At 40.5% G+C, this 13,779-nt stretch overlaps 1 protein-coding gene across 13 annotated transcripts in view; it reads right to left on the bottom strand.

Moving 5' to 3' along the window:
• The window catches only part of dgkh (diacylglycerol kinase, eta), a 516,150-nt gene that overhangs the window by 105,985 nt on the left and 396,386 nt on the right, over positions 1 to 13,779 (bottom strand). For 12 of the 13 annotated variants that reach the window (XM_069889604.1, XM_069889605.1, XM_069889589.1 and 9 more), the window contains one exon: positions 1,644 to 1,755. The exons of the other annotated variant lie outside the window; for it this stretch is intronic. In XM_069889604.1, the coding sequence (XP_069745705.1) occupies positions 1,652 to 1,755 (104 nt within the window). In that variant the 3' untranslated portion in view covers positions 1,644 to 1,651. The remainder of the gene's footprint in view (positions 1 to 1,643; positions 1,756 to 13,779) is intronic. 13 annotated transcript variants of the gene reach the window in all.

The raw sequence follows: 13,779 nt of genomic DNA, 5'->3' as shown, positions 1-13,779 counted from the left end.
TTACTTTGGTGAGGGGGGGGGGGGGGGTAATTGTGTCAAAATGAAAGTATGCCAAGATTACAATATCTTTTTCAATTGCTGCCTATTTCTTTGCCAAAAAATTTTGTTAAATTACTAAATAATTGTATTAGGCTGTTTCTTTGGAATAATAAGGTGCTGAAGATTTCATTGGAAAAGTTAACATGGGGCTATAAGTTGGAGGGAACTTGGGCTACCGAATTTAAAAAAGTACTATTTGCTAGATTTCTTTCATTCTTCTTTGAAGAAGGCAGCCCCCCACCCCGTACTCAATGAGAGGGGGCAGCAAAGGATTTCTTGTATAAATGGAGTGTTAAGTCAAGACAAAAAAAAAGATGGATAATCCTATATTAATACATATGATTAGAGTATGGAAAGAACTCAATGAGAGCATTGGAAAAAAAGCAGGGATATTGTTAAGAGCACCATTATGCAAGAATGTGTTTCTGCCTATGAATCTAGGTAACAGAATACTAAACTGGTGTTACAAAGGAATAAGATACATTGAAGACTGCTATTCAGAGGGAGTTCTTATGTCTTTTGATCAACAAAAACCGAAATATGGAGAAGCTAATGAAACTTTTTTCTGCTTCCTCCAGCTAAGGTCATTCTTGAAAGTAAGGTTGGGGCCAGCTGAAATTAGTGAAATGCAGCGAATGATCTGGCTGGGGAATACACCTATATTCATAACAAAAATGTATTATGCTCTCCATAGTGGAAGAGCAAAACCAAATTTAGAGGTCAAGAGGGATGGGAGTCGAACTTAGGTGTTTTAATATCAGAAAGATGCTGGTCTGAAGGCTTTTGGATAGTATGACATCAGTTATAAATGCAAGATATGGATTGGTTCAGTATAACTTCCTACATCAATTATATCTTATACCACAGAAGCTACAAAGGACAAAATCTGAAATGTCAGAGATGTGTTTTAGATGTGGGATTGAAACAGGAATGTTTTTACATGCTATGTGGTTGTGCGTGAAGGCGAGGTCTTTTTCGCAGAATATTACTGAAACATTAACAAGGATAACAGGGTGGCCTTTACAGACAACCCGGAGCTTTATCTTTGGGTAATTTTATTGAAGTAAGTAATAAATTAACTAAATTCCAAATTTATTTTGTCAAAGTAGCTTTAGCAGTGTCTAAGAAGTGTATTGGAATTACTTGGAATCCGACTCTCCCTTACTCATAACATGATGGACTGCAGAGATGAATAGTTGTATACCTATGGAGAAAATTACATACAATCTAAAAAACAAGTATGACACATTTGTCAACATATGGCAGCCACATTAGGACCATTTAGGTATCCGATTATAATAATGATAATGACAGATGCTGTTACAATATAAACAGATGTAACTTCACCACATAGATCTTTTATAGTTTTATGGATAGTATAAGTATAAGCTCTGACACTGTGTGCTTTTATATTTTGTAGGAGGGTGGAGGGGTTTTTGTTTTATATTGAAGATTTTACTATGTATATTTATAAAAATTGAAAAATAAAATATTTTAAAAATCTGAAAAACTCAAAAGCTGGAAGAGAAAACTCTCACTAGTTAAATATAACTGAAAAGGAATGGCTCCTTTAGTAATGTATTTAAATAGACATGTTCCATTACCTCTTTTTTCAGAGATATTCTGGGCTTAGAGCAGCCACTTCTTGTTCTATTTTCCATTGTGACTCAAGTTTTTGACTGCAGCATCCGATGCTGATAATTAGACCAGAGATTACTGCAAATAAACACAAAGAATAAAGAAAGGGTTACTGAAGGTAGGATGATGACAAGAAGTTTTTTAAAAAACTGAAAAAACAATAGATCAGTGGTTCTCGACCTTTTTCTTGCCACTCACATACCACCTTAAGTATTCCCTACTCCATAGGTGCTCTGTGATTAGTAAGGGATTGCTTGCAGACAAAATCTTCGCTAGGATTCTCCTAAATAGAATAATACCTAGTGTCGCCGAGAATGTTCTCCCAGAATCACAGTGCGGCTTTCGTGCAAACAGAGGAACTACTGACATGGTCTTTGCCCTCAGACAGCTCCAAGAAAAGTGCAGAAAACAAAACAAAGGACTCTACATCACCTTTGTTGACCTCACCAAAGCTTTCGACACCGTGAGCAGAAAAGGGCTTTGGCAAATACTAGAGCGCATCGGATGCCCCCCAAAGTTCCTCAACATGGTTATCCAACTGCACGAAAACCAACAAGGTCGGGTCAGATACAGCAATGAGCTCTCTGAACCCTTCTCCATTAACAATGGCGTGAAGCAAGGCTGCGTTTTCGCACCAACCCTCTTTTCAATCTTCTTCAGCATGATGCTGAACCAAGCCATGAAAGACCTCAACAATGAAGACGCTGTTTACATCCGGTACCGCATGGATGGCAGACTCTTCAATCTGAGTGGAAGTGTGTTTTGGATTATATTAAGAAGTTGAAGGTAGATTTTGTATTTTTGTAGGAAACACATTTGACAAAGAAAGAGCATTTGAAATTGAAGAGGGATTTGGTAGGACATGATTGCTTCTTCTTTTAATTCAAAACCTAGAGGGGTTGTAATTTTGGTAAATAAAAAAGTTGCTTTTGTTTTAGATACTTTTTCTGCAAATGCAGGAAGAGTGTTGATGATTAATTGTAAAACTTTCTCTGAAAGCTGGACATTAATGAATGTATATGCACCAAATGAAGATGATGAAGTATTTGTTACTGATGCTTTTTTTAAGTCTGAATCAATCAAATGAAAATTTTGTGGTTGGGGAGACTTTAATTGCTGTTTAGATCCATTATTGGACAAATCTCCGAAAACTGTGAAAAGAACTAAAATAGCAAAAAGAATACTTGAGATGATGAGATTTGAATTTGATTGAGATATGGAGGAAGTTGAATCCAACTGAAAAAGATTTTTCTTTTCATTCGGCTTGTCATAATTCTTTCCCTAGAATTGATTTATTTTTGGTTTCAGCACAATTAAGAAGTATATTTATTCATGCTGAATATAAAAGTAGATTATTGTCTGATCATCCTTTACTATTAACTACATGTTCAGGTATTGAGGTAATTGAGACTGCTTATCATTGGAGATTTAATGAAATGTTGTTAAAAAGGTCTGATTTTGTTAAGTTTATAAAAGATCAAATTATTTTTTATTTACAAACGAATAAAGGTTCAGTACAGAGTAAATTTGTTTTATGGGATGCTTTGAAAGCACATTTGAGGGGTCAGATTATTAGTTATTAGTTATACTGCCAAGATTAAAAAGCAATATTTATTAGATAGTCAAAATTTGGAAAAAGAAATTGAAGGGTTAGAGAAGAAATTTCAGAAGAATTCTACTGAAGATGATAAGATACAATTATCTAAATTAAAGTTACGTTATAATACTTTGCAAACTTATAAATATGAAAAATTGATTTTGCGATTCAAACAATATTATTATGAACTGGGGGAGAGAGTGCATAAAGTTTTAGCATGGCATTTGAAAACTGAACAAGTATCGAGAACGACTAATGCAATTAGGAAGAATTCAGAGATTACATATAAATGAGAGGAAATTAATGAGGAATTTAAAAATTTTTATCGAAGTTTATATACATCAGAGGGTATTCAAGAAACAGATCAGATTGGGTTTTTTTTAATCTAACTTAAATTTACCATTATTGAGTGAGATGGATATTAAAGATTTGGATGGTTCATTTACTGAATTAAGAGTTAAAGGAAGCGTTGCAGTTGATGCCTGGTGGGAAATCCCCAGGAGAGGATGGGTTTACAATGGAGTTTTATAAAGAATTTATTATTTCCGTTATATATAGAAGTATTGAAACAAGCAACTGAAACTGGTTTGTTTCCAAAATCTTTTTCAAGAGCATTGATTACTGTTATTCCAAAGAAAGATAGAGATCCTTTAAAAGTGGCTTCATATAGACCAATATCTTTGTTAAATGTGGATTATAAGATTGTGGTGAAAGTATTAGCTAATAGGCTAGCAAATCTTTTGCCAAAATTGGTACATGTTGATCAAGTAGGTTTTATTAGAGGTAGATATTCTGCAGATAATATTGTTAAATTGATTTCATTAGTAAATGTTGCAAGACAACAGGTTAATCAACCAATGATAGTAACACTAGATGCGGAAAAAGTGTTTGATCGAGTTGAATGGAATTTTTTTATTTAGTATTAGAAAAATTTAATTTCAGTCCGTTGTTTATTGGTTGGGTTAAAGACTTATATACTGGTCCCATAGCAAGAGTGATGACAGATGATCAAATTTCAAGAGTCTTTAATTTGTCTCATTCAAGTAGACAGGGCTGTCCTCTTTCTCTGTCTTTGTTTGGTTTGGTAATAGAGCCTTTGGCCCAAGCCATACAGCAGGATTTTAGTATTAAAGGAATTACAGTAGGAGAACAGGAATATAAAATTAGTTTGTTTGCAGATGATGTGTTGATATATTTGACATATCCTAAAGATTCGTTAAAATCTTTGCAAAATTTGTTAAATCGATATGGAATGCTATCAGGTTATAAAGTTAATTGGGGAAAAAAATGAGATATTATCTATATCTGATGAAGATTATACAGAGTGTAGGCAAATTACTATGTTTAAATTGTCTAGTAAAATTAAATTTTTGGAAGTTGTTGTGAATATAGAATATCAAGATTTATATAAATTATATACCATTATTGAATAAGATTAAAGCTGATTTATATAGCTGGAAAGATTTACCATTGTCTTTAATTGGGAAAGTGAATTGTATTAAGATGAATATTTATCCCCGATACAATATCTTTTTTAATCCATACCGAGTGTAATACCAAAGAAATATTTAAAGGAAATAAATAATTTAATTTGGCTATTTTTGTGGAAAGGTAAATTGTCAAGGGTCTCTACGCAAAAATTAACTTGGCGTTAAGAATTAGGTGGTTTACAATTACCACATTTTCAAAATTATTATGAAGGAGCGCAATTGAAATTTATTAATAGCTTATTTTATACTGAGCAACTGCCTAGATGGGCAAAAATTGAGATGGATCAGATTTCTGAAAATAATATTAGTCATTTTATTTATAAATGGAATCCTTCATTGTTACAAACATATAGATTACCTGTGTTACGACATATAATGAATATCTGGTACAAACGAAATCAATTTATAGATCCTAAAGGAAAAAAATCTATAAAATCACTGTTATACCAAAATAAATTAATTCCTTTTTCTTTATATAATCTCCATTTGAATGATTGGGAAATGAAAGGAATAGGTATGATACAGGATTGTTTTGAGGCGGGAAGATGTTCTACATTTAATTGGTTACGGGAGAAGTTTGGTATTTTGCCAAATTTTTTATTTGCTTATTATCAAGTTCGGAATTTTTTTACAAATAAATTTTGGATGGGATTTGGTTTTGCCAGGTCAAACGAAGTTTGAGTTAATTGTAGATAAAGGTGAAAAGGGATTTACTTTGGATATGAATAGGCTGTTACAGGAGAAAATGGATATGAGAAATGGGAGAAAGATTCTTGGGAAGAATGGTCGAATATGTGTACTGTTTAGTGTTACAAAATTACTTAATGCAAGGTATAACATAGTCAATTATAATTTTATACATCAGTTATATTTAACTCCTGAAAAATTGAAGAAATATGGATTCAGTTTGTCTGATTCGTGTTTTAGATGTGGGGAACAGAGAGGTACTTTTATGCATTCAGTTTGGTCATGTGGAAAAGTTAAATCCTTTTGGGAGAAAGTTATAAGGTTTTTGAGAGATTTGTTCAAAATTGATTTGCAATTGGATCCAATGATGTGTTTATTGGGTTAAATGAATGTATTAAATGTAAGGTTACAGATGAATAAACCATATTTAGCTTTTGTCTCAATTAGGGTTAGCAGTGCAAAATCAACTAATCCCCTTCACAATAGATAATCTTTCCTTTAGAGAGTAGGAGGGAAAAGGGATCAAAAGAATAGAAAATTGTTTTTCGGGAAATAAATTATTATCTTTTGAACAAATGAAGTGCAAATATGGTATAACTCACGGTACAATGTTTGCATACCACCAACTGAAAACCTACTTGAAGGACAAGTTGGGAAGCAGGGTGAGGTTACCAGAAGGAAGCAATTTTGAATATGTAATCACAGACACAATGATAATTAAAAGATTTATAACATGTACATTAAGCTGCAAGAGAAAGAGAACGAGGAAACAAGCTGTAAACCCAAAGAAAAGTGGGAACAAGATCTAAACATAAAGATAAAGAATGAAACATGGGTAAAGCTATGCTCCGGAACTATGAGAAATACAATAAACACGAGGTTACGCATGATACAATATAATTGGTTACACAGGCTATATATACACTATGCCCCAAAAGTTAAATAAATGGGACCCAACAGTATCAGATAGATGTTTTCGCTGTCAGAAGGAAACGGGAACAACAGTACATGCAATTTGGGCATGTGAGAAAGTGGAAAAGTTTTGGGAAGATCTAAATCAGGTATTAAATAAAATCACAAAATGCAACATACCAAAAAGTCCAGGGATCTTTCTTCTAAGTAATAAAAGAAGTAAAGAACTTGGACTCGATTTGGATGGAGCACAAAAAAGATTTATTATGATAGTCTTAGCTGTAGCAAAAAAATGTATTATCTCAACCTGGAAATCAGAAGATAGCCTGAGAATACAGCAACGGTACTTAGAAATTAATAAATGTATTCCATTGGAAAAAATAACATAATTTAAGAAATAACATCACAGTATTCAAACAAATTTGGGAACCGTACATGGAACACAACAGAGAAGTCCTACTGCGGACCTCCACACCTAAAATGACAAGGAGAAGACGACGAAATGAACTGACCCAGTATGTAAAAGTAGAAGACAAAAATTTCTTGTTTATTTTCATTGTGCGAGGACATTATTTAATGGGTTTAATGTATCATATATGTTGAACGTTGAGTGGGTGGGGAGGGGGGGGTGAAGGAGGGAGGGAAGGGAGGGGAGAAAAGGGAGAAAATGACACTGTCTATATTCAAGAGGGAAATGTTTGTGTGTATTTTGGTCAGTATGGTTCATGGCGTGAAAAATTTTTTAAAAATTTTAAAAAATTAGGGTTAACAGTAGCGAGAAAATGTATAGCCGTTACATGGAAAAATGATGTAGAATTGAGTGTACAAAGATGGCATAATGAATTACAATCATGGTTATATTTGGAAAAAATAACCTATAATTTGCAAAATAATTATTCTTTTTTTGTTGAAATGTGGAGTCCATATTTAGAATGTATGGCTATAGATATTTTAAGTAAATGATTTGTGTAGAGTTGGCACACCAAACAGTTATTTTTTAATACCTGCTCATTTTTGTTTGGGGGGGGAAGCATAATTTAATTTAGATTAATTTAGTTAAGGGGAGGGGGGAAGGGGTATTTTGTTTCTTTTGTATTTTATGTTTAATTTTATGAAACTATTAAATAAAATTTTCAACAAAAAAATGAAAACAGAATCACATGTTAACTTAACTAACCCTAACATAATTCCCTTCTAATTCTAAGCACACGTGTATATAATGTGTGTGTAAGTTCAGAAATGTTCTTTGGTTCACAGTCCAATCTCACTTCTCATTCCTTCAAGTTCACTGGTTGCAGGCAATTATTATACTGCGCACAGTATTTAACATTTATTAAATTCACCAGGCTTTGGAGCTTGAAAGGCAAATGGTTGCCACTCGGGAAAGTTCTTGTCAGTTTTCAGAGAGAGATTTGTTGTATGCTTTACAGCCACAACTGATTCATTTTCAATTAGCCACTTCAGTGTCTTGCTGAAGAAACTTGCCCCCTCAGGGTTCTCCAGATGATAACTTCTTTCTTTCAGGTCGTCACAGAGTTCCTTTTTGTTTCTCTTATTTCAAGTGAAACATTAGACAGTCAGTCCTCTCTTCTTGCACGAACCACAAGGGTTTTGACCAGGCTGAAGTAAGCACTCACAGCCTGTCTTCCAAATGGGGTTTTCCACAAGCTTGCCAGCTTGTCCTGTTCCAGTCCCAGATGCTGCTGCTGCTGACTGTAAATCTGCAGAACCAATCTGTGTGTGTGTGTGTGTGTGTGTGTGTGTGTGTGTGTGTGTGTGTGTGTGTGTGTGTGTGTGTGTGTGTGTGTGTGTGTGTCTCTCCCTCTCTCACACACAGAAAGCCTGTTTTACTCTCTCTGCTTGCAAAACCACATGACTCTCCGAGAACAGCAATCTGTGGCTCCAACAGGTTCTTTCATCTGTTGCCTTTTGTAAACAACAATCCATTAGTGAAGTCTTTTGCAAAGGGTCTGGGGCCGACATGTCTCGCATGAGCAGAGCTCCAATAATTTAAATAAGATCTGTATTAAAGTGGTGGTATGTGACCTACACTAAAACACTTCATCAATGTATCTCCCAAAAACATATCTATACACTGTCACAGAAGCTAATGTTCCTGCCTCCACCACTATGTCAGCTCGTTCTATATGTTCACCACTCTTTGAGTGAAAGACTATCACTTTGCTGCTTGAACAAAACACTCTCTTGTTTTATCTTTTCCAACACACTTCCAAAGTAAAGTGGCTCTAAGTAAATGTTTATTTTAAAAAAGCAATTTAAAACTGAGAATTGAATAAATTATCTGAAACATTGCAAAATTAAACAGCAAAGCCACATTGTAGGTATTCCAACATTGCTTTAACTACAATATCAAGTCTTTGTTAACACATTATGACTGATAAATTATTCTTTAAAAATCACAAGTACAATATACTCAATATAAGGACAAAATATTCCCATACAGTTCAAAAAAATTATGTCAGCAGATGTTATATGTCTATGAAATGATTTGATTCTGATAAACATCCAGTTCCTGTGCAATACACTAATATAAAAAGTGGACAGGACAGGATTCCCATTGTCCTCATCCACCACAAGAGCCTCCACATCATCCATCACCTTCAACGTGATCCCACCAACCAGTTACATCTTTCCTCCCCTCTCTGCCAGGACCACTCTCTCCAGGGCCCCCTTGTCTGCTCATCCCTTCGCTCTAATTATCCCCATGGTTCCTACATGTATGGCTGCAGGAAAATGCCACCTCTGCTACCACACCTCTTCCCTTACCACCATTCGGGACCCCAAGCAGTCCTTCCTAGTGAAGCAATACTTCACTTGTGAATCTGCAGAAGGTCATTTCCTGCGTCTGGTGCTCCTGTTGTGACCTCCTCCACATTGTCGAGACTGTTGCAAATTGGAAGATAATTTTGTTGAGCACCTTCGCTTTATCCGAGTAGCTAACTATTTCAATTCCACACCCCATTCCTACACCGACATGTCTGGCCATGGCCCCATGCACTGCCAAACTGAGTCCACCTGCAAATTGGAATAAAAAGATCAAATATTCCATCTGGGCATCCTCCAACCAAATGGCATTAACATTGATTTCCATTTCCCCACTGCCTTCCCTCTTCATTCATACAGCTATCCCCCTTTCCCTATCACTTCTCAGCATTTTTCTCTTCTTCCCTCCCACCCATGACTTCTTGCCTGTTGGCCTATGACGTGCTGAGTTTCCCCAGCACTTTTCACAAGATAAAGGAACAGAAGCAGGCCACTAGGCCCATTGGGTCTGTTGTGTATTTCACTATAACCACTGCAACTGCACACTTTCCTGACTAACAACATCCAGCTCCTGACTGTCCTTGCAAATAACTGCAATCCCTACCCAAACAGGACTGCATGAGCTACCATATCTCTGGCACTGCTCTCTGTTCAAGGGTAGTGAGGATGGGCAACAACTATTGGAGTAAAAAAAAATTGAGTTTACTAACACAGACAATTAAGTTATCTATGTAAATATTTAAAGTATCTTTTGTAGGCATTTTACATTCACCAACCAAGTTCAAACATTACCATGGGAAATTTAGAAAACCATGGGAAATTTAAATTTACATGATGTAATGCACAACAATAAGGATAGTATTGATACAAATGCCCTTCACTTTGGTTATAAAAAGATTGTCAACTTACACTATTGTATTTTACGTTCAAAGTAATGGCCATTTGGAAAACTACAGACCAGCATCCTGTGAATAGTTGCTGGGCAAATACTTGAACACATTCACAAAGGACACTTAGAAAAAGTCTGCAGATCCTGTGATTGTAGTCAAAACATAGAAATGCTGGAGGAACTGAGCTGGTCTCTCAAAATCCACAGGAGGTAAAAATATAATACTAACATTTGGGGCCTGACCTTTCCACCCAGTGTGAGTGAAAAAAGTCAAGTATCTGAGTTAAAGGCTGGGGAAAGAAAGGGAAGGGGAGGAGTGCAGACCAACAGACAAAAGGTGTTAATTGGATGTGATACGGGAAATGGAGAAAATTGATTTTGGCTCCCTCATCATCTTCTCCCTGTCTCCTTTCTTCTCGCTCTGTCTATCTTTCCTTTTCCCTCGGTCTCTTTTTACAGAGCCATAATCTGTACATTATTTCTCTTCATAGACACCTCCACTGACCTCTCTCCCTCTATGTCATGTGCCCCTCACCGTGCTTCTCCCTTTGGCAGTCTATTTACATTTCCTTTCTCTGCCATTTTTCTTACTTTGCCCAGTCTATTTTTTAAAATATCCATCTGTCCCCTCTCCTCACACGGTTTCCATCTCTTCCCCAGCTGGTCTCCATTCCCAGCCACCAATTTTCATTTTGTACAGCTACTGTTTTTACTCAGTCTTAATAACCACCCCTCAACTTGTAACTATGTCTCCTGTTTATGTCATCATATCTGCCCAGCCCCTGACTTTCTTTTTGATTCTCTCTCCAACTACTATCCCACAACACTTCACTCTCTTACTCTGTTGTCTTTCACCATTCATGTCTGGTGCTTGGCAAACCTCCATGCCCAACCAAACCTTGGCAAACCTCCATGCCCTAGCATCAGGATCCCATATCCCAAGTGCAAACAAGTCCAGAATTCCCTGGTCCAGAAAATCAATGGATTTGGATCTGTATTCCTCAGAGTTTAGATGAATGGGGGCTGATCTTATTGGAGCACACAAGATCCTAAGAGAACATGACCATGTAGTTGTTGAGATGTTTCCACTACTGTGAGAATCTCAAAGAGGGGACATAGAGACATGTTTAGGGTGGCAATTAAACACTGAATTGGATAGAAAAGCCTCAGTGGATTATGGAGGTTGGATCACCAAAGAGGTATTACCTAATTGTTTTGAAATATTGGGGAACTGAGAGAGATAGGGAATTGACACAATGATCCAACACAGATCAGCCATGATTATGTTAAATGATGGGGCAGGCTCAAAGGGCCAGATGGCCTACTCCTGATCCTACTTTGTGTTCTTTGATGGGAGGTGGTGTAGTAGTTTAATAAGATTCAATAATTTGTAAGGAGAGGGTTGGGGCTGTAGATTAAGGAGCAAGTGGCAACATCTGAACAAAACAAATAGTTAACAGTACCAGCAAACAGGAGAATAAGGACGGAAGGAGGGTGGTTAGTTTACCATAAGAGAATTGTTTGGGGTGAGTCCCAGGCACAAAGTCAGCTGGGAGAGGGCAGAAACAAGGAATACAAGGGAAAATCAGGACATGATTCTGATCCCCTCCCTCCCAGGTCTTCGCTCACCCTGCCCTCCCAGTCCCTGGTCCCCTTTTCCCGACACGGTTAGGGCGCGACTCTATTACAGTGCTAGCAACTTGGGTTAGAATCCAGTTTCTACATTCTCCCCATGACCTGTACGGTTTTTCTCGGTGCTCCGTTTTCTCATGCTCCAAACGAACGGGTTATAGGTTAATTTGTGTTATTGGGCGGCCGGGCATTCAATGGCTTCTACTGTGTTGTAAAAAATTTAAACCCACTCTCCCCACCAAATCCTTCCCTGAATCCCCAGACCCCGCTCCAGGTATCCATTCCCGTCCACAAAGTCCTTTCCTAATCGCCTTTCCCCGGTCCTCGATCTCTAGTCCATCCCTCGTCAACCCTTGATCTTTGGTCATTCTGTGGTTCCCCCTTTTATGTTCCTTCCCTCCTCCTCCTCCCCCTCCTCCCCTCCTCCTCCTCCTCCCCTCCTCCTCCTCCTCCCCTCCTCCTCCTCCTCCCCTCCTCCTCCTCCTCCCCTCCTCCTCCTCCTCCTCCCTCCTCCTCCTCCTCCCCTCCTCCTCCTCCTCCCCTCCTCCTCCTCCCCTCCTCCTCCTCCTCCTCCCCTCCTCCTCCTTCCCACCTCCTCCTCCTTCCCACCTCCTCCTCCTTCCCACCTCCTCCTCCTTCCCTCCTCCTCCTCCTTCCCTCCTCCTCCTCCTTCCCTCCTCCTCCTCCTTCCCTCCTCCTCCTCCTTCCCTCCTCCTCCTCCCCTCCTCCTCCTCCCCTCCTCCTCCTCCTTCCCTCCTCCTCCTCCTTCCCTCCTCCTCCTCCTTCCCTCCTCCTCCTCCTTCCCTCCTCCTCCTTCCCTCCTCCTCCTTCCCTCCTCCTCCTCCTTCCCTCCTCCTCCTCCTTCCCTCCTCCTCCTCCTTCCCTCCTCCTCCTTCCCTCCTCCTCCTTCCCTCCTCCTCCTCCTTCCCTCCTCCTCCTCCTTCCCTCCTCCTCCTCCCCTCCCTCCTCCTCCCCTCCTCCTCCTCCCCTCCTCCTCCCCTCCTCCTCCCTCCTCCTCCTCCTCCTCCTCCTCCCCTCCTCCTCCTCCTCCCCTCCTCCTCCCCTCCTCCTCCCCTCCTCCTCCTCCTCCTCCTCCCCTCCTCCTCCCCTCCTCCTCCCCTCCTCCTCCTCCTCCCCTCCTCCTCCTTCCCTCCTCCTCCTTCCCTCCTCCTCCTTCCCTCCTCCTCCTTCCCTCCTCCTCCTTCCCTCCTCCTCCTTCCCTCCTCCTCCTTCCCTCCTCCTCCTTCCCTCCTCCTCCTTCCCTCCTCCTCCTTCCCTCCTCCTCCTTCCCTCCTCCTCCTTCCCTCCTCCTCCCCTCATCCTCCCTCCCACATCCTCCTCCTCCTTCCCACATCCTCCTCCTTCCTGCATCCCCTTCCCCTGCTCCTTCCCTCACCCCTTCCTCCTCCTCCTTCCCTCACCCCTTCCTCCTCCTTCCCTCACCCCTTCCTCCTCCTTCCCTCACCCCTTCCTCCTCCTTCCCTCACCCCTTCCTCCTCCTTCCCTCACCCCTTCCTCCTCCTTCCCTCACCCCTTCCTCCTCCTCCTTCCCTCACCCCTTCCTCCTCCTCCTTCCCTCACCCCTTCCTCCTCCTCCTTCCTTCACCCCTTCCTCCTCCTCCTCCCCTTCCCCGCTCCTCCCCTCACCCCCTTCCTCCTCCTCCCCTTCCCCGCTCCTCCCCTCACCCCCTTCCTCCTCCTCCCCTTCCCCCGCTCCTCCCCTCACCCCCTTCCTCCTCCCCTTCCCCCGCTCCTCCCCTCACCCCCTTCCTCTGCTCCCCCCTCACCCCCTTCCTCCTCCCCCTCACCCCCTTCCTCCTCCCCCTCACCCCCTTCCTCCTCCCCCTCACCCCCTTCCTCCTCCCCCTCACCCCCTTCCTCCTCCCCCTCACCCCCTTCCTCCTCCCCTTCCCCTGCTCCCCCCTCACCCCCTTCCTCCTCCTCCCCCCCTCACCCCCTTCCTCCTCCTCCCCCCCTCACCCCCTTCCTCCTCCTCCCCCCCTCACCCCCTTCCTCCTCCTCCCCCCCTCACCCCCTTCCTCCTCCTCCCCCCCTCACCCCCTTCTTCCTCCTCCTCCCCTTCCCCCGCTCCTCCCCTCACCCCCTTCCTC

This window comes from Narcine bancroftii, chromosome 7 (assembly GCF_036971445.1).
Source record: "Narcine bancroftii isolate sNarBan1 chromosome 7, sNarBan1.hap1, whole genome shotgun sequence".
Lineage (NCBI taxonomy): Eukaryota > Metazoa > Chordata > Chondrichthyes > Torpediniformes > Narcinidae > Narcine > Narcine bancroftii.
Note: the sequence above shows the minus strand (reverse complement) of the source record. Positions and strands in the feature narration are given on the sequence as shown.